Source organism: Manis javanica, chromosome 1, assembly GCF_040802235.1.
Source record: "Manis javanica isolate MJ-LG chromosome 1, MJ_LKY, whole genome shotgun sequence".
NCBI lineage: Eukaryota > Metazoa > Chordata > Mammalia > Pholidota > Manidae > Manis > Manis javanica.
This window is the reverse complement of record NC_133156.1, coordinates 241,269,414-241,292,397: the sequence shown is the minus strand read 5'-3', so window position 1 is coordinate 241,292,397 and position 22,984 is coordinate 241,269,414. Positions and strand designations below refer to the sequence as shown.

Here is a 22,984-nt window from a genome sequence, read left to right as displayed (position 1 = left end):
CAACGAGAGGCTTGGGTCAGGACGGCCACTCACGGGGTTTGATGTGGCAGGTCTCTCTCTGCCCAGAACAGACCCTGAGGGCACAGACACAAGAGTGAGGCCACTGGTGTCCAGAGCCCACCTGGGCCTCGCCAAGTGGGGACCCCAGACCCTGGCAGGGCCGCAGGCCAGGAGCTGGCTCCTCATTCTGCGGAACAGTGGGCAGTCAACATTTGTCCCTGACCAGCTCACCAGCTGTTCAACCGGGACATTTCTGGGGGTCTTGTGTGGCCTGGGGAGAGCTAGGCCTTCACTCTGGTCAGACAGGACCAGTGCACGTGATGGGGACCCCTCCCTAGTGCCCTGGTGGGAGCCAGGATGTGAGGGGGGAGAGTCAGCCGCAGGCTTGTGACCTTGGGTGTTTTCCCAGACAGCGCGCCCTGGCCAGAGTCGGGGGAGGCCCCCACGGGGCACGTGAGTAGCAGGCCAGTGTGGCCCTGGAGGGCCAGGTGGGCCACTACTCCTTGGTCCTCAGACACCAGCGAGGCCCAGCCTGGTCTTGCCAGGCCTGTGCTGCCCAAGCTCACCAACCTGAGCTCACCTCCAGCCCCAAGAGCTGCCGAGCTTGGGCCCTGCTCAGCCCATCACTTCCCATCACGGTGAAGATGCCGGGCTTGCCTTCCAGGTGGGAGGGGCTGCCCTGGCCCACGGGGCACGACCCTCTCATCAGCCAGGTCACCGAGAGCGCTCAGTGACCCTCAAGATCAACTTCGCTTTGGATGTAGCCAGATGCCACTGGGAGCAGGCACATCGGGCACCACGCAGCCAGGAGGGCATGGACGGCCGCCGGGCTGCGCAGGGCACCCTGCTCCTGTATTTCTGCTCCAAGTGTCTCAAGCCCCAAGCGAGGCTCAGGTGAGGGAGCTCCGTGTCACCGGCACCCCTGAGTGGGGACAGGGGAGCAGCTGCATCATGGATGCCGTGGGGCAGCCGGTGGGCGGCTCGTGGCACCCGGAACGGCCTGGAGAGCGGGTTTCTGCTGCCGGGAGGGGAGGAGGGCCCCCTGTGTTTGGCGTGTGTCCCGCTGGATGGGGCCCGGCAGGCTGAGGACTGAGCACCCGCAGAGGGGGGCTGTCTGGCCCTCAGGCCCACCATGAGCCACGCCCCTCAGGAGTTACTTAGGGTTCCCAGGCTTCCCCTCCTGAGGCAGGCCTCTGCCTCAGACCCAGTCAGCGAGTCACTGCTGAGTGGAGGCCCCGTGGGTGTTCATGTGGCGCCAACGCCTCCTCTGGGCCTCAGCCAAGCCAGTAGCTGAGAAGGGGCACCAGTTGGGACAAATGCCTTAAAGGAAAGCCCAACCCTTTCCAGGCGGGCCTTTGGCCAGGCAAGTGTGGTGCCCCCAAAAGCTCAGCAGAGCCTGCGGGAATAGGCTGGCATCAGAGCAGAAGTGGCTGGGTGGAGAGTGCCCACCCCTTAGCCCTCCTCCCTAGACACCTGCGCCTGGGGGGCCCTTTCTGATATTCTGTTGGGTGAGCCCCTGAGTACATGGCACCAGGAGAAGCCGTGTGCCAATGGGCGGGGGGCGGCAGGTGGCAAAGCAGAGCTGCCACCTCTGCCTGGCCTCCTAAGGCTGTGGGCAAGCCCAGGACCCCTCTTAGCCTCTCCTGAGCACTCCCACCCCCCTGACTGCTGTGGAGGGGGACAGGTCCACAGGGATGAGTGGGGGTGGAGCGCCGGTTTTCCCTGAGACAGAGCCACCTTGCCTTACCCGGGGACAATGCAGTGGGCTTCTGCCCCGGAGCCCAGGCCAGGCCTGGGGACCCGGCAGCTCTCAGACTGCCAGTGGGCACCTGGGACACAGAGCAGGGCCACTGGCCTCGGCTTAGCTGGCATGTGTAATGCGGGGGTGGTGACCTACCTTGTGCACTGCGGTGAGCACAGAGGGCATCTGGGGACCATCCCCTCCATGGGGCACCTCATGGTGCTCAGTAAAGGCCCCCTCCCTGTCCCCAGCCCATGGGCCTGGGCATCTGTGCCCAGGGACCCAGCAGGGTGGCTGTCAGCTCTACTGGATGAGCAGATTAAGTGATATCAGGGCCCAGGGTCCTCAGGCAGCTCATCCCTGCAGGAGCAGGTGACGCTCTGAGATGGCCCATCGCAATGGTGCTTCCTTCAGAACACATGCACAGACAGACAGACAAACGCCCACCGCCACTCTGTCTGGCAAAGGAGCCACTGAAATCATCTCGGCAGGGAACTCAGAGACGAGGAGAGGATGGGGGGATGGTGATGGGAGGGAAGGACGCCACTTCCCGGCCCATCCCTGCTCTAGCCGCTCCTGAGCTCATTCCGTCCCCGTTGCTCTCCAGGCCCCGTCACAGGTCACAGCCACTCCCTGAGCTCTGTCCCCAGGTCACTGGGGTTACAATTGAAGGCTTCAAAAACTGTTACCTGAGTTCTGAGCTTGATCATATCGGCTTCCATCTGGGAATTGGATTCATTTAGCTCCTTGATTTCCTCGTCTAACTGTTTGATTTCTTCATCGTTTTCTATGCCTGTAATGATGAATAAGTGTGTCAGAACCATCTTAATGAAAACCTTAAAGTGAGAATTGTGAGATGCCTTTGTTCTTTTTATGTTTGAGACTAAATTTTTCGGGAAAATACACTCTCAAATTTAAAAAAAAATAGTCACAGTTTTGGTGTCCCTGTGACTCATACCACTGCTCCCCTTACAACGGAGGCACCCACACACCCGGAGACCAGCTGTGTGTGCAGACCCCACCCCACATTAGGGCTCCTGGGTCACCCGTGCCCACCTGAGAGGCGGCCCTCCTGTCTGGCTCGGTCTCTCTGTCTCTGCCTCACCCATTCCCACTCAGGGAAGGTGCCAGGCTCCATGGACACCAAAAGGAGGCCATCAGGGCCTCTGCCCTCACCAAGCTTAGATTTCGGGTCGGAAACCTGATGACAGACATGTAACCTAAACCTGGTGCCGACTGCCTCCTCGAAGCGTCTGACATGGAGAATGAGTGTGGTGACAGACTTCAGGGATGTGGTCGCAAAGGCTCTGAATAGCTGACTTTTAGTTAATAAAGTCCTCTGCTTTGAATGATAGGACATGCATCTCAGCTGATAGAGTTGCCAGGTCGCAAAGCATCACAAACCGGACCTCCAGCAGGTGCCCGCCTCCCACCTGCTCAGGGTCCTGTTGGGGCAGGAGGGGGGCCAAGCTGGGCACCTGAGCCGAATCGCTTTCCGTACAGGGGGCCTTTCAATGCTGGCCCGCTCAGCTGGTCGCTGGCCACGGTGCACAGCCGGGGTCCTGAAGAGCCAGAACTTTCTGGTGGTGGCCCTTGGGGCCATGTGACTAAGTGGACTTAAGGAAGAAGAGCAGAAACCTCGCCCATGCCCTTGTCCTTGGCGGTCCAGAGGGGGTCGCCGTCCCGCTGCCCGTGTGGTGCAGGGGCTGCCGCTCAGAGCCAGGGAGTGTGCACGCAGCCCAGGTCCTGAGGGGAGAGCGGGGCGGATGCCATGTGTGGACGGAGTCCACCCGAGACGGAAGGGGAAGACCACGCAAGACGTGCAGGGACGGGCTTCCCCACGGGGATGCTGAGAAGGCGGGGTCGCCGCAGTGCTGGGGTCGTGGGTGGGGTCGAGAGCTGCGGCCCGGTAGGAGCTCTCTGACGTGACTGCTGTCGCCCACATGCCTTCCTCGTGACAGCAGAGGGACCTGGTCCCGTCCAGTCCGCCCGGCCATCCGGTGCCCTTCCTCCCGGGCTGTTTCTTCCCGTAACTCGGGCTTAGGTGGCGCCGCAAACCTCAGGCATGAGCAGAGCCTGGGCGGCAGCCAGACTCTCCCACCCCCTTGGCTGTCGACCTCCGCTGTGGACACACTGTGTGCAGGAAGGCGATCAGTAATGAAAGAACAGTTCCTTCATGTTAAATAGAAATTTTAACTTTTGTTCACCCGTGATAGAGCTAAAAGTGTCAAACAGTAGCCACAGTCACAGCTCGGGGCGGACACCCTGCCGGAGCCTGTGCATGGTGGCGGGGAGCTCCTCTCGGGGGCCGCCTGCTGTGGACCCAGAGCCCAGTGATGAAGGCATTCGATTTGGGGTACTTCTTGAAGAAGGTGAAAGTGCTGTACATGGCCGCCTGCGCCCAGCACCGAGACTCGCCTTTCGGGTGAGAGCGTGTGGCCGGAGGGATGAACGGAGCGGTCCGACTGGACGCCAACTCTGGGAGTTGCTGGGAAGGCGAGTGTTACAGCAGCTCAACGAATCACCCTAATCGGCCGCTCAGGGTCCCTCCGTCAATGGCAGCTGGTACAACGTGAGCATATAAACACCCCAGAACGTCAGCATCTCAGTCTTGGAAACAGAGTCCAAAAAGAGAAAGCTTGGAAGAATTTTGATAAAGTTATGAGCACAGAATGTGGTCTCTGGGATTTGCGGAGAGCCTGGTGTGAATTTCATGGGATCCCCACCAGTTATGTAGCTTTCATGGAATCCCGACATCCAGGCAGGATGGACATAACACACTCAGATTTCCGGCAGGCAGGAGGCCTCTCTGCAGGCCTGGGGACAGGCTGGGGAGTCTGTGGCTATAGCCTGGGTTTTGAAACATGACAGACCTGGAATCTAAATCCAAATCCTGCAGGTTAAGAGTTTTGTGATGGGTAATTTTCTTAATCTCTCTACACTTCAAATTCTTCCGTTATGAAAATGGTCTCTGTCTGACTCAGAGGGAAGAGAGAATTAATCTAACAACCTGCCCCCTACTGAGATGCACCCAATGGTGGCTGAAGAACAAGGTTGGCACTAAGTGTCGCTTCAGACAGCCAGTGCCCCAGAGCATCCGTGCGTGTGCAAGCCGACCCGTGTTGTGAATGAGAAGCAGCACGAACTGATCTTGACCTGCTAGCAAAGTTTTGTCAGTTGACAAATAATTAGAAATAAAACAAAACAGAAAAGGAAAGATATTGTATGTGGCCTGTGCAGTGGGCTTCAGTTTTATTGAATTAAATAATTTAGAAGCAAAACAAAGCTCCTCTTCACAAGTCTTAGCATTGTCACCTGAAAGTTTTTATTGTGAGTTTAAATAGTTGCCAAATACATATATGTGTGTGTGTGTATATATGTGTGTATGTACATATATGTGTATATATGCATACACACACATGTACATATATGTTTCTACAAAACTGGGTGCTGCAGGGTGCTCTAAATCTATGTCCACCTAAACCTTGGACAGGAACATTTAGTTTATAAGGAATTTATGAGGAATGCCCACCCTATAGATGGACTGGCAAACCAGTCCGCAGGTCAGATAAGCTCTCTGACAGAAGTTAGTTAGATCATTTTAAATCCAGTAAAAATATTAGCAAGGATCCCCATGGCACCTTTATCTCTCATTTTTATCCTGGGAGCGATGGAAGGACGCATGGACGGATGAAGGTCCATGTTCCTGCCTGGATGGGGTGAGAAGCACAGAGCCCGCCATGTTCCTCCTGGAGGCTCTCCGCCTGTGCTCCTGGGACACGCCTGAGCCCAGCACCGTGGGCCACCCCTTAGTGTGGGGCTGCCAAGTCCCCCTGCAGCACCAGGAGCAAACCTCCTGCTGAGAAGGAGGAGAAGGGCGGTGGTGCTGTGGTGGTGGGAAAGCTGGCACAAGACTGGCCGACTCCCAGGCAAGTGGGGTCTGAGGGCCTGAAACGAATCCACACCCACATGTGCTAGGACACCCAGGAGACCCGGGGCACCTGTGTCCTGGAGCGAAGCCTGCTTTCGAAGAGGACAGACCCCGGTGCAAAGACCCTGGGTCCCCGCAGGGCCCACTGGGTGTTCAGGGTAGTGTCTGGGTCCCGGAAGCCTTGGGGTCTGTTCTTGTCGGTGCCTGTGTCTTAGGGTGGCGCCTGGGCCACTGCTGGGCTGAGCCTCACCCTGCAGGTGGCTGGCTTTGCCGTGTGGTACACAGGTGGGCCAGCTCACTCTCGGCGAGCAGGAGCCTGGAGAAGGCGGCCGATAGGAGCAGCGCCTCTCTGTTCGGCAAGCCCAGCTTCTCCCGCAGCCCCTGGCCACAAGGAGAGGAAAATGTGTCCCTGGCATCTCCTCTCCTAGAGGCCAAAATAAAAGATAAAAAGCACAGCCAGGGACAATACCACCCCAGGCAGATATGCTGGCTCAGGTGGCTGGTCTGCAGAGGGCCTGGCCACGGGCAGGCAGCCTCTAGTCACACCAGCTGCTTGGAGAGAGCTGGGCTCCAGCCGGGCGCGTGGGCCTGCTCGGCGAGGTGAGGGCACAGGGCTCATCTCGTGAGGAGGGCGAGAGCTGGCTTCTCCAAGCTCAGAAAGGGTGAAAGGAGAAGGGACTTCGGGGCTGGAGTGCTTTGAGGGCATTTGGCGTAGCTCCTCCCTATGCAGACAGGAGAGGAAAAAGCCTGATCTCAAGACAGGGCTGCCCTGCCTGAGTCAGTTTTGCCGACTTCACGTTGGTCTCATGTGGTCTCAGCCTCCGGTGACCAGGGCACAGGGGGAGGGAAGCTTCCAGACACATTCGTCACATGAGAATGTGTGAACGTGACCCTGGTTAGTTTTTACTCAGGATATCCAAGAAGAGAGAGGTTGTCCACGCACGTCGCTAGGGCAGTGCCCGCATCTCGCCCCTGAGGGCAGGGGTGCAGGTCCCTCCTCCGCCCAGGTGTCCTCAGAGCAAGTGCAGGCGAGGCTAATTACCCACATCCTGCGCTGAAGCCTCTCGCTGCAGGAAGCGACCGGGGTACGAAGGTCTCTGGGCTCAGAGCAAACCCGTCTCTGCAGGTGGGAGACAAGAGGTGCCACGTGGGTTGGGAAGGCCTGGGTTTGCCCTGGGTGACCTGGGGCTTCTGAGGGTCCTCATCAGTGGACGTGTGAGTGACAGAACTGGCAGCAGGGAGACCTGCTCCTGTGCAGAAACTCAGACCTGTGCAAATTGCGTCCAGGTGCAGGGAAGTGGGCGCGTGGTGCTGGGTGGGCTGCTGGCCGGGGGGCCTGCGAACTGGTTCCAGCGGGAGGATGCTGGCCGCAGCCTCCGCCAGAGAACCTTTGCCGACCTCTGTGGGCCTTCGCCTCTCCAGGATGGCCCGGCTCTTTCTAATAGATTCGGAAGCGCCCCGGTGAAGGGACGCTGGTGGGGTGGACGCCGGCTCCTGGCCCTGGCGGCTGGCCAGCTGGAGGGCTCCTCCCGTTTCCTTCTTTTCCTTTCCCCACTGGCCTTGTGTCGCACTGCCACTGCCTACACAACTGGCAGGAGCTGACAAAACTCAGATCAACCTGCCTAAGGATTTCTGCTTTAAAACAGGGGTGTTTGGGCCTGAAACGTCACACTAGATATTTTAGAAAGGGCATTGGCAGCGTTTCCTTCCGGCACGAGTCCTGTCCATGTGGTGGAGGGAGGAGGGATGCCGATGACCCCGCATCTCAGGCGGCTTCCTCGCGTTGGCCCCAGGGCCCGCCAGGTGGGTGCAGGCCGGCCTGAGGGCTGGAAGCCCAGCTCTGCCGACAGTCCTCTCACCACGTGCCGAGCAGAAGTGGGATGCGGATGCTGGGCCCCTGGAGTCCACAACCCAAGATGCGTGGAGGGCGTCTCGGGTAGGCCGACTGCTGAGTCCCTCGCACTGTCCTCAGGCTGAGAAGTGAGCTGTCGATGACCACTGGACTCTCAGGACCACGGCCCGGGCCCTGGCGTCTCCACGTGGGGGAGCCTGTCAATTCTGTCTTGTTGTCTGTGGGCCCTTGAGGAGGAGGTCCCTTGGATAAGGACACAGTGCAGGAGGGCTGGGCTCTACCCAGGCCAGGTCTGTGGGGCAAGCTGCCCATGGGAGGTCCAGGGACGTTGGCCCAGAAGTGACCTGGTCATGGTGCTTGGCTCCTGGGACAAGACACATCCAGGGACGCGTCTCTCACACTAGCTTCAGGGTGGGTCCTGCGCCATCTGACCTCCTTCCCCGCTGACCCTTCTGAGGGGCTGGAAGGAGGCCGGCCCTGCCGCCGGAGGTGAGCGGTTTGCTCACTGGTTAAAATCACACTTGGTTCTCCTACTCAGAGGTCCACTCTGGGACGTCACTGCCAGCACTGAGCGCTGGGCCCCGTGCGGGTCTCCGGGAGGAAACAGGCCGAGGAGCCCATGAGCCTCGGGCCCCCACACGTCCATGAACTGAGCAATACCTACACTCGCCTGAGGTATGTTTCTATGGACAGACCCCTCATTTAAGGTGCGTCATGGACTGAGTAACACTGAACTCACGGCGACAGTGTGAAATGTGTGTCTGGATGGGGCATGTCCGTGCACCCCGGGGGATACACCCTCCTCCCCAGGGGAGCAGCCCGTCCAGTCTGTGCGTGGGGGCCTTTTAAACAGAGAAACCAGTGAAAGGCGCCAACATGCACGAGGTGCAGCGCTGACCGCCTGTGGAAGGATGCCCATTTGCAGCGTGAGCTGGGGCCACAGGCAGAGCCGTGCGCTGCACACCCTGGCTGGCGCCTCCCTCTCGGCCCGCAGGCCCGGCTCCCGCCCCTCCACTCTGGGTGCCTCCGTGAGGGCCAGGAGAGCCCCAAGTGGACTAATTTGGGGTTTCAAATGCACGTCACAAGAAGGTGGCCCGAGAACCATGAGGGCGCTGTGAAACCTCGCTGTGTGCTCCCCTGGCCTCGACTATTCCCTGGAGCCACCCGGGCCACGCGGTGCCCAGCCGAGAGCACTTGGAGGGATTTGGGTTTGCAGACGGGTCAAGAAAACAGGGCACCGGAAAGCTGAGCACGGGGTGGGGGCGGGGCAGGAGGGCGCTGCGCCTTTGCGGGCTGTGCCTGGGGGACCCCTGATTCTCCTCTATAAGGAGGCTCGGGGAGGAGGGCCCGGGAGCAGAGGAGCCCCCACCACAGGGTGGGGACTGTCATGGGCTCCGGGGAGCAAGGCCCCATTCTGGGTGGTGTCGCTGCTTAAGCAAAGGTGGTGCCTCTGGCAGGGGTGAGTGGTGGGGCGGGTTACCGTTGCTGGCCCGCTGTCTGATGGTCAGCATCTGCTCTCCCGACAGCTTCGCCTTCTTCATTGCTGACGTGGCGCGCGGACATCCTGACAGGCTGGGGACAAGACAGGAGATGGCGTTAGTCGAGGGCCTTAGGGGAGCCCCAGACCCACAGAGGAAACGGCCACGAGTGAGGATGTCACTGTGTCATCGTATTAGGCTGGATGCCGGCCAAGGGCCGTCTGCGCAGGGAGCCAGACTGGACGCTGCACATGGGGCAGCTCTGCGCACCCATGGGAGACGTGCCTGTGTGAATTCGTGGGCTGCTGCAGTCTGAGCCTTGAGCACAGGGTGGGCTTCTGGTGGGGCCCACAGCTGGGACTCCAGGTTGGGAGGGAGGCACACCCTTCCCCATATGCCTCCTGGGCTGCTTGGATTTTTACAAAGTGACACCCTGGCTGTAAAAAACGCCCTTATTATGGGAAGTATCCAATCTATACAGGCGTTGAATTTAAAACAATCCCAACACACAGGAGCAGGAAGAGCCGAACAAGAGGTCATGGCGGCATTCAGTCGCTCCCCGGTGGGTGTGTCTGGAGCGTCCCTGCCCCCAAATGCGTGGCTTGTTCCCGATCTTCCCAGTGGTGTCCTGGCTTTGCTGACCATCTGTCCCCCAGGAGCTGGGCCGTGTCACACCTGCTCCTGGAGGCAGAGCCCTGGCGGCTGTCGTGACAGGGGCCACGTGGGAGGCCTCTGCCCTCGTGGTCGGGGTGAGACGGCAAACTGTACACGTGTGATGTTTTACATACATTATGTCGCATGTGTAGGACATTGTATTTCCCCAGTACAGACAGCGCCAGAGGGGCCCTGTGCTAGCGGTTGGCCTGTATCCACGTCCAGCCAGCACCCAGTGGCGGTGTCCACGGCCCTGTCGCTTGCGGTGTCTACGCAAGGGCGAGATGCTCCCAACCTGGGGCACATCACCTGCACCCATCCGGGCCCAAGGTCAGCGTCCATGGAAACGCCCGGTAAAAGAGGCCATTGGGCCCCCCGTGCATGGAGGCAGGCTTCTCAGGAAACAATCCTTTCCTGGGTGCTCGATGCTGGTGCCCCAGTGCCTGTTCCCTCATCACTGCCATCCAGTGACCAGCCTCATGGAGGTTCCCGGCACAGGCGACCATGGAGGGACCCCAGAAAGTGCTTCTCTGAGAGCCGCCCGGCCTCCCTGAGGGCAGGTCCCAAGGCCTGCGGCACTTCCTGGTGGCCCTCTGTCAAGGCCCGTCGCGAGCCCGCCTCCGTGGTCTCTCTTGACTCTCCAGCCTGCCGGCGGCACCCACCTGCGGTCTGCAGACGCCCCAGTGCGGCCCGTGTCTGTCTAGTACCCGGGATCTGGTGCATCTGGCCGCATGCACCCCGCCCCCAAGTCTCCCGTCCTGAAAACGAAGCGTCAGAATCGAGTCGCGAAACCAGGCAGGCTAGGGGTAATGAGGAACGCTCCAGAAGGGTGCTCCCCGAACCCCATCTGCCACAGAGCAGCCTGGATGCCTCGGGAAACGTGACTCCCACCCCGTGGGTGTGCAGGCCACACCTGATCTTCTGTCGCTTCCAGTTTTCAGTCAGTGGAATGGCTGGCTGTGAGTGCCACGGAGTGGCGCCACTGAGGAGACTCCCTGGAGCTGGGGGGCTGGACTCGGAGCCAACGCCAGGCCCCCCGGCCGTGCGCTTCCTCCCAGGCGTACCCAGCCACAGGTCAGACTGGCAGCACCCATGGGGCCACCCGGTGGCAGCCAGGCTCCCACCTGAGCTGCCTGGAGTCCCCAGGGGACAACCCCAGGCCCGTGTCAGCAGGGGAGGACCCAGGTGGTCGTTAGGGCGGCATCTTCAGTGAGAACCACGCTGCTCCGAGCGTGGACTTGGGAAGCTGCGGTTCTCAGTCCTGGGTCACTCCAGGCAGTGAAGGGTCAATGCGGCTCCCTCCCCCGGCCTGCTGCCAGGAGGTCAGGCACCCGGGGGCCAAGGTGTGAGTGACCAGGACGTGGCCCCAGATGGACCTCCTCGGGGGAACTTACAGCTGGAAGTAGCACAGTAAGCGAACGCTTCTGGGGGAGATGTGTCTAGCTAAAAGGACATGCGGGGTGTTCACCGGGAGGAGAAGAGCAACCCGAGGGCAAGTCACCATGTGTTGTTCAGGGACTTGCCCCCTGCCCGGGGGTGGCTGGAGGGATTTAGGAACAGAGGGCAGGTGGAGGACTTTTCGGGGTTCAGGAACAGCAAACAGCTGGGGCATCAGTTCCCAGCTTGGTGCCTCCCTAAGGATTTCAGAGCTGGGGCTCCGCCACCTCACACACTGACCTTAGCATCAAAGTGGCCTGCGAGCTGTGAGTCCCCACGAAATGCCTGGTGACCGCCAGACAGGAGCAGACACTGGCTGAGCCCTCATGGGTGCCTGGCCCTGGGACCTCACAGGCTTTAAGAGTTCGGGCTCTCCCCCTGATGACTGGACATAAAAATGCTCTTGTTGTGTTAGCAGTTTTTGCTCGCAAGCCGGTCCTTTTGATACAGGGATGGCAGGTCAAGTCTCTCGAGGCAGAGACTGTATTAACATTTTTAGTTCTCCAAGATCCTAGCACAGTGTCCCAAGTAATACACTGCTCGGGCGCCCCCGTGGGGCTCAGCCCCCTCTGTGAGTGGGCGATGCGTCAGGGTGGGGGGGAATTGCCCCAGTGAGCGGGTGACACCGCACAAGCTCGTCCTGCCTCGGGAATTGGGCTGCTGCCTTGGACGGACCTCGTGCCTGGCTCCTGAGGGCGCTCTGGTTCCCACGGCCACCCTGGCACTGCCAGCAGGGAAGCAGAACGTCTGTCCTGGCACTGAATTCTGCAGAGACCTGGGACGAGCTTGGAAGGGGCCCATGCGCTCGGGGACACACCTGCAGACACCTGATTTCAGCCTGGGAGACTGGGCGCAGGGCTTGGCCAGGCTGACTCCCACCCGCAGGATGGAGACGGTGACCGAGAGCCTCTGAAGCTGCCACATTCGGACAGCGGCTGAGAAAACGAACCCAGAGAAGCACGAGAAGCGCGTGGCACTGCCTCCACAGGCTTGGCTCCACACTGCTGGGCTGCCGTCCGGGTTAGGTGGGAGCTGAGGGCAGGAGGCCAGCCCTGGGGATGATGGGGTGCTGGGCATGGTCTGCTCTGCAAGGGAAGCCCTGCAGCAGCGAGCCTGGCGGGGTTCCCCTGAGGGATGCTCTGCTGCTCAGGCTCAGGGCACACGGACCACTGGCCTCCGGCTTCACGGGGCCTTTGGAACGCAGTCTGAGACAGGTGTTGGATCCGGGTTTTTCTCTTCCAAGTGCTTCTGCGAAACACTTGCATATGGAACACTAAAAGAGTTGGAGCGTCCAAAGCGCTTTCAGGAGGCAGCAGGTAGGCAGGGTGGTGCCTGGGCATTGGCTGAGGGTGCGAGGTGCGGCCTGACCCAGAGGCACATCTGCACCAGGGACCCGGGGCAGCTCGGCTCCAGGGAGCAGTGAGTCAAATCTCCCCGAGGGCTTTCTCGGGTCCTTGTTGGGTCAGGAGGGCCCGCTGTGCCCTGAGGATGAGTGGTGCCCGGGGCAGCTGGGAGGATGTGGGAGCTGACGGCTCCCATGTCTCGGCCTGGCGGTTCATGCGGGGCGTGGGCTGAGTCCCACTCTTTCCTTCTGTGGGTATGCGGAGGCGACATACACAGGCGGCTCCTGTCTGGGCAGGAGGCCTGCAGCCCCGCCCCTCCTATCCCGAGAGGTTTGCAAGTCAGGTGTCACCTTTCCCCTCTGGGGTCTCCCAGCCCACCCCAGAGGACAGCTGTTTGGCAGGCGGGTGCTGCCTGCCTGGCTCCTCTGACAGCAAATCTAGGGCCAGAGAGCAGGCCAAGGACAAAGGCGGACACACTACCCTAAGTGTGCCTGGTTAGATGCGGAGAGCGTGGCCGGCATGGAGTGGGGGTGCAGCCATGTCCCGGGAGCTGGCGTCCAGGCCCCAATTCCGCCTGGGGTCTGGCACTGATGAATAGGTCTCCCACCCCACGTAGCTCACCTATGCGTGCAGTGGGGCCGCCTGGGCAGAGCACAGGAAAATCTCGAGTGTAGGGGACTTTGTCTTGTGTCGTAGAGTGAAGTGTGCTGTTTTCAAAAGCTTTCATAAAACAAATCTGCCACTGGGGCTGTGGGAGCCCAGCCCACTGGCCCTGTTCTCTCCGGCCCCTCAAGGCCGCAGCAGACGTGGGAAGAGAGAACTTAGAGACTGTGGTGGGGGGACGTCGTCCCGTGGGGAAGCCAGTGTCCAGGAGGCAGAAGAGAGGCCTCCCTGGGACACCTTCCTGGGGCAGCATCGCCAGATTCGTCCACAGCCGGGTCACAGTGACTAGGGCGCCCTCCCCAGATCCCCGACGGAGCCTAGTCGGCAGGCCGCGATGACCTTCATCTGTGACTAGCCTGGGGCCCCACGGGCGGCCAGGGAAGAGGCCTCCTGGGCAGGCCTGGGGCAAAGCCCAGCTCTTCTCCCTGGCAGCATGCCTGTGGGAGAGTGACCTGCCTTCCCCTGTCAGCCTTCTCATCCCCGAGGCGGAACTGCAGGCCTCAGGCGCTGCAGGTCAGCGGCCAGCCGTGGGTTCCCCAGGCTGGCGGCTGCTCAGCATCACAGACGGCAGGCTGCGCAGAGCCGCCTCCTCCTCTTGGCCTCCCGACGTCCCTCACCTTAGGGGGTGCAGCATGCTGAGCGACCCGTGGGATGTGAGGGGGTGGTCCTGCCCCTCCAGCACGCACCCTGAGTGCCCCCACTCGGCCCCCCACTTTTCTCTCTGTGTGGAAGGATGACTACCCTTGGGAATGGACTGGAGACGTCAGCACCCTGGAGGGCGTGCCTCCGTCGGTTTTGCTATGGGAGCAAGAACTGAATCTCTGCCCGTGGGAGCCAGTTCCAGGTGTGTGTGGCAGGTAGCTTGTCCCAGCCAGTATTTACATTAATGGGGTGATTGATCACAGAAATAATTCACATAGTGGGTGATACAGTGACTTATTTTTACTACAGTTCCCTTGGGAAGCATCAAGGAAAACACACGTTCTAAAACAAGGCTGTCACCCCATTTATAAAGGACTGCAGGTCATACAGTCTAGGTGGAAAAGGTTTAAGAGTGTCTAGGACATGATTTTTTTAAAGATATTCATTTGGCCAAGCCCAGTGAAAGATGATAGGAGTTATTTGTAAGATTTCTTACTTATTTCTCAGGGTTAGAATCAGTGACTTTAATTCTGGAGATCCCTCCTATCTTACTTAAAGTGGGTGGGAGGGAGACGGTGCCCAAGTAGTGTGTCCAGAGCCCTGGCAGAGCAGCCGTGCCATCCCCACCCTACCCTAGCCTGTGTCTGTCCCCTACAACCCACACGGCACCCTCACAATCCCACCCAGGCTGGAGAGGGCCCCCCAGCTCCCATGGGCACCCCAACACCCTGGCAGGGATCCCAGCCCTTGGCCCCACTTGCACACCTGTTGAGGCCGTCCTGTCTCTCTGAGGTCCTGGGGCCCCGTGGTTGGCATCTAGTGGACACACAGCTGCTTCCTATCTTAAACAGAGCATTGATGGGCTTAAAAAATGATGCATGCAAACATTTCTCAAATGCTGACTTATGAGGTGCAAGGAGGTGCTGTGGATTGTGGGGGGATGAATGGTTTAGGGCAGGACGGACATTGTGGTCATTCAGTGGGCATGAAGGGAGGGGCCGCGCTGCTGGAGGGAGTAGCCAGAGCTGTCTCACCAAGTGGATAAATGGGGTCAGAGCCAAGAAGAGGCGGCATGGGGCAGGGTAGGGCACAGGACTGAGGACAGTGCAGGGAGAACCCTGGCTGTCCTTTCAAACCATGGGACCTGGAGCAGTCACTTAACTTTGCTTCAACGTCTAGCCTTTGAGATGGTACCTACTCATGGGGCTGGTACAAAGATGAAGAGTGTAACTACAGGAAGGCACTTAGAACCCTGCTCGGCGCACAGTAGGGCCATGCTGCATCAGCTGACGTTCTCTGAAGGGTGGGAAGGCATTTATGGGGCAGATGGGAGATGGAGGGGATGGTACTCCAGGTGATGGGGAGGCGCAGGGGTGGGAACACTAAGGCGTAGGGACCCTGCAGGGAGAGGCAGGGCGGGGCCAGGAAAACCACGGTGCAGGTGGGATTCCATGGTCACCTCCGACAGTCTGCCCCTCCCGGCCTCTCGGTCCTTCCCTGCCCTCCGTGACCCCTCTCCCACCTGTGCACCTGTGTCCTCCAGCTGCTGCAAGCGATGTCTGTGAGCGGGTGACGGGTGGGGATTCCCCTCCCGAGGACCTCTGCTTGCCCCCACTCATCTCACTCAGCACCGGCCCCCTTTCCTGGCCCCTTCCCCACTACTCCCAGGCCTGCCCAGATGCCTTCAGTTGTCTCCAGGTCTCTGCCCTTCAGGTGGCAAGCACCCCGGCCTCTCCTCGCGTAAAGTCCTCCTGCCCTCGGGGACTCACAGCACATGCAGCTCCCGTCTCTTGCAGTTCCTCTACGGTGAACCACGCCTTCAGCGGCCCTCCGGCCCATCTCAGCCCAGTTTGGGTCCCTGGGAACGGCTGCCCTGCCCTCGCTCAGCCCCAGGGCGCCTGGCTGTGGCCTCAGCCTGGGCCACAGCCGGCCTTACCCCGGGTGAGCTGTGGGCTTGGGAGGACGCTGTCACTGCCCCAGGCTCGGGGAAGGGTGGCAGTGGGGTGTCTAAGACAGGCTGCATGTGCTTAAAACAAAAGGAACATTCGTCTTCCTTGTTACTGAGTAGTAGCAGCATGTCCCCATGGGAACAGTTGTCTGGTTTCTATGGGAAAGCATCTCGTTTGGGATGAATTTTCCTTTTTAGATACTGCTTTTCCAGAAAGCCGATCCCAAAGACAGAGCAGAACTTTTTTCTGTGCCCTCTCATGAGCTCTGCTCGGGGTACAGGGTCAGGGGCCCCTCCAGGGGTGCAGAGTCTGCTCCCCGACTTGCTGTGAACTGAGCAGAAATGGCTTCACGGCAAGTGGGGGGCTGTGGCCGCTCAGAGCTCGTGGGCAGAATGTCCTTGTCCTGGAAAGTCGGTGTGGGCCACCTCCCCGGAGGGGAGGCGGGTGAGGCGGAGTCACACGCATGTGCCCCCTGCTTGATCTGCTGTCACGTGCTGGCCCCGTGGGCAGCGGCCGTTATGGTCCGAGGCTGTCCCAACGTGGGGGGAGAGAAACAAAGCAGGGAGCTCTGCGTCTGCCCTGTCTTCCCTGCGACCCCGAAGCTGCTTGGTATCCACAGCATGTGGGGTGTATAGGGGCTGCGCATCTCAACAGACCAGCAAGGCCTCGGAGGTTCCTCGGGGCCAAGGCCTTGCGGGTTTGGGAGCTCGGCCGGGAGGCTCAGGACCGGGGCAGGCCTGCCTCTGGAAGGGCAGAGAGCCTCCCCCACCCCCCGCAAGCTCTTGCCCTCAGTGGTCTGTGTGCCCCCCACTGTGGGGCCTGCAGAGAATATAGGTTTGACTACCCAACACAATGAATGAAAACTTGTTCAACAGATAAAAGCTGCAGGTCAACATGCAATGGGGGATGATTCAGCCTCAGACGGAGGAGGCCAGGCCCGTGGTGCCGCAGGGCCAGACCCCAGGACACTGAGACAAGCCAGACGCAGAGGGACAGCCCCAGGTGGCCCATGAGGCCCCAGAGCAGACGGGGGTGCTGAGGGGTTGTGGGGGTGCGCTCTGTGGGCACCAGGGTTCAGTTTGGGAAGGTGAGAAAGTCTCACACATGACTGTGCTTGACACCCTGAGCTGCACGTCTGACAATGGCCAAGGAGGTGAGGTGAGGTTTTTACCCTGACTTAAGAATCCTCTTCAGTGTGGAGAAAGGGGAGCCCTCCTGCACTGCTGGGGGGAATGTCAGCTACTTCAACCATTGTGGAAAACAGTATGGAGGTTCCTCCAAAAACTAAAATAGAAATACCATTTGACCCAGGAATCCCACTCCTTGGAATTTACCCAAAGAATACAACTTCTCAGATTTAAAAAGACACATGCACCCCTATGTCTATCTCAGCACTTTTTACAGTAGCCAAGATATGGAAGCAACCTAAGTGTCCATCAGTAGATGAATGGATAAAGAAGATGTGGTACATATACACAGTGGAATACTACTCAGCCGTAAGAAAGAAACAAATCCTACTGTTTGCAACAACAAGAATGGAGCTGGAGGACATTATGCTCAGTGAAATAAGCCAGGTGGAGAAAGCAAATGCCAAATGATTTCCCTCATTTGTGGAGTATAACAATGAAGCAAAACTGAAGGAACAAAATGGCAGCAGACTCGGAGACTCCAAGAAGGGACTAGTGGTTACCAAAGGGGAGGGATGGGGAAGGGCAGGTGGGGAGGAAGGGAGAAGGGGATTAAGGGGTATTATGTTTAGTACACATGGTGTGGGGGGTCACGGGGAGAACAGTGTAGCACAGAGAAGGGACATAGTGAATCACTAGCATCTTGCTGCACTGATGGGCAGTGACTGCACTGGGGTGTGGGGGGGACTTGATAAAATGGGTAAATGTAGTAACCACATTGTTTTTACATGTGAAACCTTCATAAGAGTGTATATCAATCATACCTTAATAAAAAATTAACAAAAAAAGAATCCCCTTCACCCCATTAAGCCCCCGGGACAGTCGCCTGACACTAGGGGATCAGAACTGCTCCCCTTTCATCCTTGGACTGATCAGGGGGCAGCTGGGAGAGAGCCCTGATCAAGCTCTTGTACAGTATGGCATCAGAGCCTCTGCACAGCTCTGCCCACTGGGGGCAGGCCCCAGGTTCGGCCGCCTCGGGAATCACACCAGCCAGGAGTCCAGGGCACGTGGGCACCGAGGCCCTCAGGCTGCCAGTGCAGCCTTTCCACCAGGCCCTGGCCTCTGTGGCCCCTCAGGGAGCCGGGGCCCTGGAAGAGGGGGCCTGCCCTGCCCTGGGGGTGGGCAGCAGCCTGCAGAGGCAGGGCTGGGCTCTCTGGGTGAGCGGCTGTAGACCAGCAATGCAAGGGGCAGCGATTCCTGGTGGAACCGACAGTCGCCGAGTAACAGAGTGTGATCTACTTGTACAAGGAACAGTGACACCCGTGTGGCCCCAGCCTGTGCACGTGTGCAGGGCCCCGTGTGCCTCTCTGATCAAGGGCGATTTCTGGAGGGGGCTGGGGACCGCCCACCTGGGGAAGTGAGCCGGGGACAGCCAGGGACCCGGCATCCTTTCTCCTCGGGCCTATTTGTCCTGTCTGTGTTTTCTGCGTGAGCAGGAACGTCTTGTGTAATTTAGAACAAAACCCTCCTTTGAGGGATGCGCGAGGCTCGGTGTCCCATACTCCTGGGCTCACCGAGATCTTGGACTGCATGTCCACTTGGGTTTGCTCTTTGCTGGATGTGGCCTTGTGGTCATCCCAGCTGCACGCTGTGTGGTCCGTGCAGAAAGCCGAGCCACGAGATGCGTGTCTGCCCAGGCTGCACCGCCCAAGGCCCGAGCCCTCTCCTCACGTCCCCCAACCCGGTCCCCACAGAACCCGGTGGCTCCCACTGCCACTGCAACACGCCCACACCGGGACACCACCTCCCACAGTGAGGCTGCCCAGCACCATTTGGCAGCCCGGTTTCCGGCTCTTCATGAGCGTGGATGATGCCTGGGCCAACGTCACCAGAGTCCTGGCAGTTCTGCCCGGGGGCGGGGGGGCCCAGACCACACCACTCACCTGCGGTGCGTGAGGAAGCTGCCGCTGACGTGGCCCGACCCGTCGCATCCTGGTGTGGGGCACGACATGCCCTCCGTCTTGACTGACTTCCAGGAGAACTGGGAGCCATTGAGGTACCCCTCCTTCTGCCGCTTGGCTGCCAACGGGCAGCCGGACGCGCTGCGGTGCGAGGCGTACTTCCCGGTTATGTGGCCCTGGCCGTCACACCCGGGGACTGGGCACCTGGGGGGCAGAAAGAGGGACACACTGTGCCACCTGGCCAGCATGGGCCTGGCGGCCTTAAACAGATTCTTAACACCTGACGTGGAGGAAGCAGCCATGCGCTCCTGCAGCAGGAAGGGAGGCGCCCGTGGAAGACGCCACCTAGCAGAGCCCTGGAACAGGCCCCCCAGGGAAGTGCTTGCCGAGGGGTCCAGCCTCCGGGGCAACGACGGGACGCATGAGAAGGCTCGGTGTGCTGTGGTCGGTCTGAGCGGGCGTCCATGTTTGGGCAGAACCCCAGCTCTTATGGGGTAGAATGCAGGGTTATGATTAAAAAGGCTACTTTGTAAACCCGTGTTTTTCTCAAGCGCTAGAGAACACTGCTTGGCTGTTCTCTGTCCTCCAGCCAGGAGGGTCTCAGCTGCAGAGACACTGTCAGCCGAGGCCCCGGAACAGTGCTGGCGGAGCTCACGGCCCACACACCGTTGGGGGATAAACGGGAGGCTCGTTGGCCGGAGCTGACCCTCAGCAGCAGGCTGATAGGTGTTCCGGAAGCTTCCCCACCACAGGTGACGGCAAAGGGCTGAGGGCATGACGGGGTGCAAGTGCACCCACTAGCCCCATGCTGCTGGGCTTTTGAACAGCAAACTGCATTCTTCAGAACTTGTATTATCTATTTGATATGTTATAACTTACTTTAATATTTTCTTTATTAGCTTTTCTTTTGTTTTAATAAAAAATTTTCTACAAAGACATTGAGATTAAAATTCCAGGGAGAGAGGTCCAGGCTCGTCTTACGGATTTTTGAGACCAGGACTTGGTGGGCTTGGGTTTGGGGCAGATGCGTGGTGCACAGGAGGGCTGACCTCGCCGCACGTGTTCTGAGCCCAGGCGGCACCTCGGAGTGAGGCCGGGATGGCTGAATGGCTTTCTTCAGCCAGAATGTCAGCAAAGCATGCCCTCGTGATCTCCACCGGGGGGCGGGGGGTGCTGGTGTTTTGGGGGCACCAGACAGATGGACATTCACTCACCATATCGTCTGCCATTTGTAGGGTGCTTCCAGCCAATCGGCCGGTGCGTTTTAGTTTTGGGTTTAAAGGTCTGACCTTCCAGTTGCCTGACATCTCAGAGGTGGCCCAGGAAGACCCGGCTGGTTGCTGGCGATGCTGCCAGCAGCCCGGGAGCCGGGGCCCCGGCCGCCCCACGGTGGCTCCCACCCCCGCCCGCCAGGCGCGCACCTGATGGGCTCCTGGTCCTCTTTGTCTTCCTTGCTCTGCGCTATCCGGATGCCGCTCTTCTTGGCCCTCGGGCAACCTGAAAGGCTGGAGAAGCAACACGGTTTCAGAGAGCACCCCAGCCTGCCAGTCCTGGCGGGCTTCCTGCACCGGTGACGGTGCTTCTCGGCCCGAATGAAACAGAATCCAGGCAGGGGGTTCTCCCGGCACAGCCCCCCAGCTCCCAAAGCCTTTAGATGCTGTCAGACCCGTTGCAGAGGCTCACGGGGCCAGACAGGACACTATGAAGTGTGGGAAAGCAGGCCACCTGCAGAGACGGAAGCAGCCAGGAGTCGGGAGAAGTGAAGCTGGGAATGTCTTGAGGGAGGGAGAGGATGGACACGTGCGCAGCAAAGGGCCATGTTGGCAGAGAAAACCCACGCCCGTGGCTCTGTTTCCTGGAGACCCACTCTCCGACACAGACACGCAACCTCTGCCCCCCCAGGGGAGGGGCACGCCGGCGGTCTGCTCTGATCTCCCTGAAGTGTCCGCAGAAGGTGTGGTGGATGCTGGACATGTTTATTTCATGAGATTGTCAAATGCTTAGAGGTAGAATTTCACGTGCATGTGAAGGACATTTTCCAGGTGGAACAGAAAAACACTGATATATATTGGTATGTGCAGGCCAACAATAGGCTGCTGTATATGAGGGATGGACACGAGAACATATTGAACACGTGAGAGTCTTCACAAAAAACCAGAGCATTAGCCGAGATGTCCTGGGGCGTGGCGGCAGTGGGCGGGGGCCCGGCATCCAGGCAGTGCACTGGGTGGAAAGCGCCCGCTCTCCTTCCTGTCTGGGGCGGCAGAGTGCTGTCCCCGTCAGCCCTGGTCCTTCCGGGCATGCTGGTTCCCCGGTGGGCCCTGACTGCCAATGGAGGCGCCCCTGGGACTGGGGTCTGGGGCTGGGGGCTCTTTAGGAGGCTTGTCTCCCTTTACAGGAAAATGGGAAAGATGGCGTGCCTGAAGCTGCTCCCCTAGCCGCCTGCATTTCTCTCCTCTTACAGTGACCGTTGGGAAATCAGGGTCTGCACGGGTCCCTCCTCTGCCCCCTCAGCCCGCTGCCCCTGTGTGGCCTGGCTCCTGAAGCCTCTCTTGTGGGACCTGCTCTCTCCGGGGCTGTTGTGACTGGAAGCCAGGAGATGCCCTTGGCCCTGCGCCGTGTGACCCCAGTGCACCCGAGCAGTTCCTCTGAGGGTCCGATTTTCGTCTCGGGTCCCCATTTCCTGTGTCCTAGAAATTCCGTGCCCCTTGGCTTGGCCACACTTATGTGTCTGTTGTTCCCTGGCACCTCTGCCAGGCGCTTTCTTCCCTTCCTCTCCTGGCTGTAGAAGTTCATCCACCCCTGAATCCTGGATCACATGGTGCTGACTCCCAGGTGTCCCTCTGCATCCAGAATAAAGCGCAAGCCGTGCATCCTGCTGGCCGGCGCGCATGGCTGCTCGGATGGTGCCTCTCCCTCCATTAAAGATCACACTCCCATCTGTACCGACTCACGCCCCCTCCACTTCTCATTTGCTCCTTCAGGGAATGACACTGACGTCTGCTCATCCGCCTAAGCCAGGCCCCAGCTGCATCCCTGGTGGCTCCCTCTGCCTTGTTTTCCGCAGGTCCTGTTGGCCTTATGTCCCAAGTATCTTCTGAGTCCAGCCACCTTCTACTTGGAGACACTGAATTAGGATGGCCGAGCATTCACTGTGAGCCGGTTGACGGACTCTTCGGAGTTCTTCCAAAGCCTCTTTACTTACCCTGGACAGGTCCATGCCCCTTGGCATGGCGCACGGTCGTCTGGCCCTGCCCCGGTCAGCCATCTCTCCCACTGCCTGGGTCTGTATTCATGATCGTCTTCTCAGGGCCCAGGTGTGAACCCAACATGATCACTCGGCCTGTGTCCTCGGATCCGGGCGGCATCCTAGAAACCTGAGCCCAAAGCCAGGGGGCAGTGCCTGCCTTGTGCACTGCGCTCAGGGCACCTGCTCAGACTCCTGGGGAGGGTGCTTTCTCCAGATGTGGGGCCGCCTTCATTTCTGAGAAGTGTGGCTCTCCTCCCCTTGCACTGATCTGTCCATGGGGTCAAACGGCACAGGTCCTGGTGACCCCGTGCACTCTCTCCACCGGCCGCCCACCTGCCCCCACAGACCTGCTCACAATGCAAGATTCACAGCTGAGGCATCTGAGCAGAATTCAGCTGCGTGCTGTCTGCTGGGCTTCTCCTCAGCGATGGCCTGTCCACTCACCAGTGTCCCACTGGGAGGCCCTTCCTGCCTGTAGGTGGCCTGAGCTACCCCCTGCCATGCCTCCTCCCGCCCGCAGGCCTCTCCTCGCCAGGCTCTGCCTGTCCCAGCCCCTCGCCATGCCGGTCTGGGGCTCCTGGATGTAGCCGCCACTCCAAAGGCTGTTGGGTGGCCCTCGTCCTGGATTCTGGGCTGACAGGGCGCTCCTGTTCCAGGTGGGGAACTTTCCTAGACAGGACTGTGCTTCCCACAGTTCACTGGCACCGAGGCAGAGGCTCACTCCGTATCTGCACCTTTAGAGGAAATACCCTAAATTTTGGAAGCATGTCAACACTTTAGAATCCTTGCCTTCCTGGGCGAGGAAATGGCTCAGTGTGGGGTGCGTGGACGGCTCCCAGACAGAGGGGGAACTGACAGGCGAGCTTGTGCAGAGAGCCGAGATGCTGGGCGTCCTGTGACTGAGACACAATCTGACTGTGAGCACCTGGCCCGAGAAGGAGGGAGAGGTAACT

The 22,984-nt window shown here is 59.6% G+C and overlaps 1 protein-coding gene across 15 annotated transcripts in view; it reads right to left on the bottom strand.

Moving 5' to 3' along the window:
- Positions 1-22,984, bottom strand: part of MYT1L (myelin transcription factor 1 like) — a 397,051-nt gene that overhangs the window by 4,904 nt on the left and 369,163 nt on the right. For all 15 annotated transcript variants that reach the window (XM_073217264.1, XM_073217324.1, XM_073217328.1 and 12 more), the window contains 4 exons: positions 20,203-20,286; positions 18,764-18,985; positions 9,005-9,096; positions 2,431-2,534 (listed from right to left, as the gene is read on the bottom strand). In XM_073217264.1, coding sequence (XP_073073365.1) covers positions 2,431-2,534; positions 9,005-9,096; positions 18,764-18,985; positions 20,203-20,286 — 502 coding nt within the window. The remainder of the gene's footprint in view (positions 1-2,430; positions 2,535-9,004; positions 9,097-18,763; positions 18,986-20,202; positions 20,287-22,984) is intronic.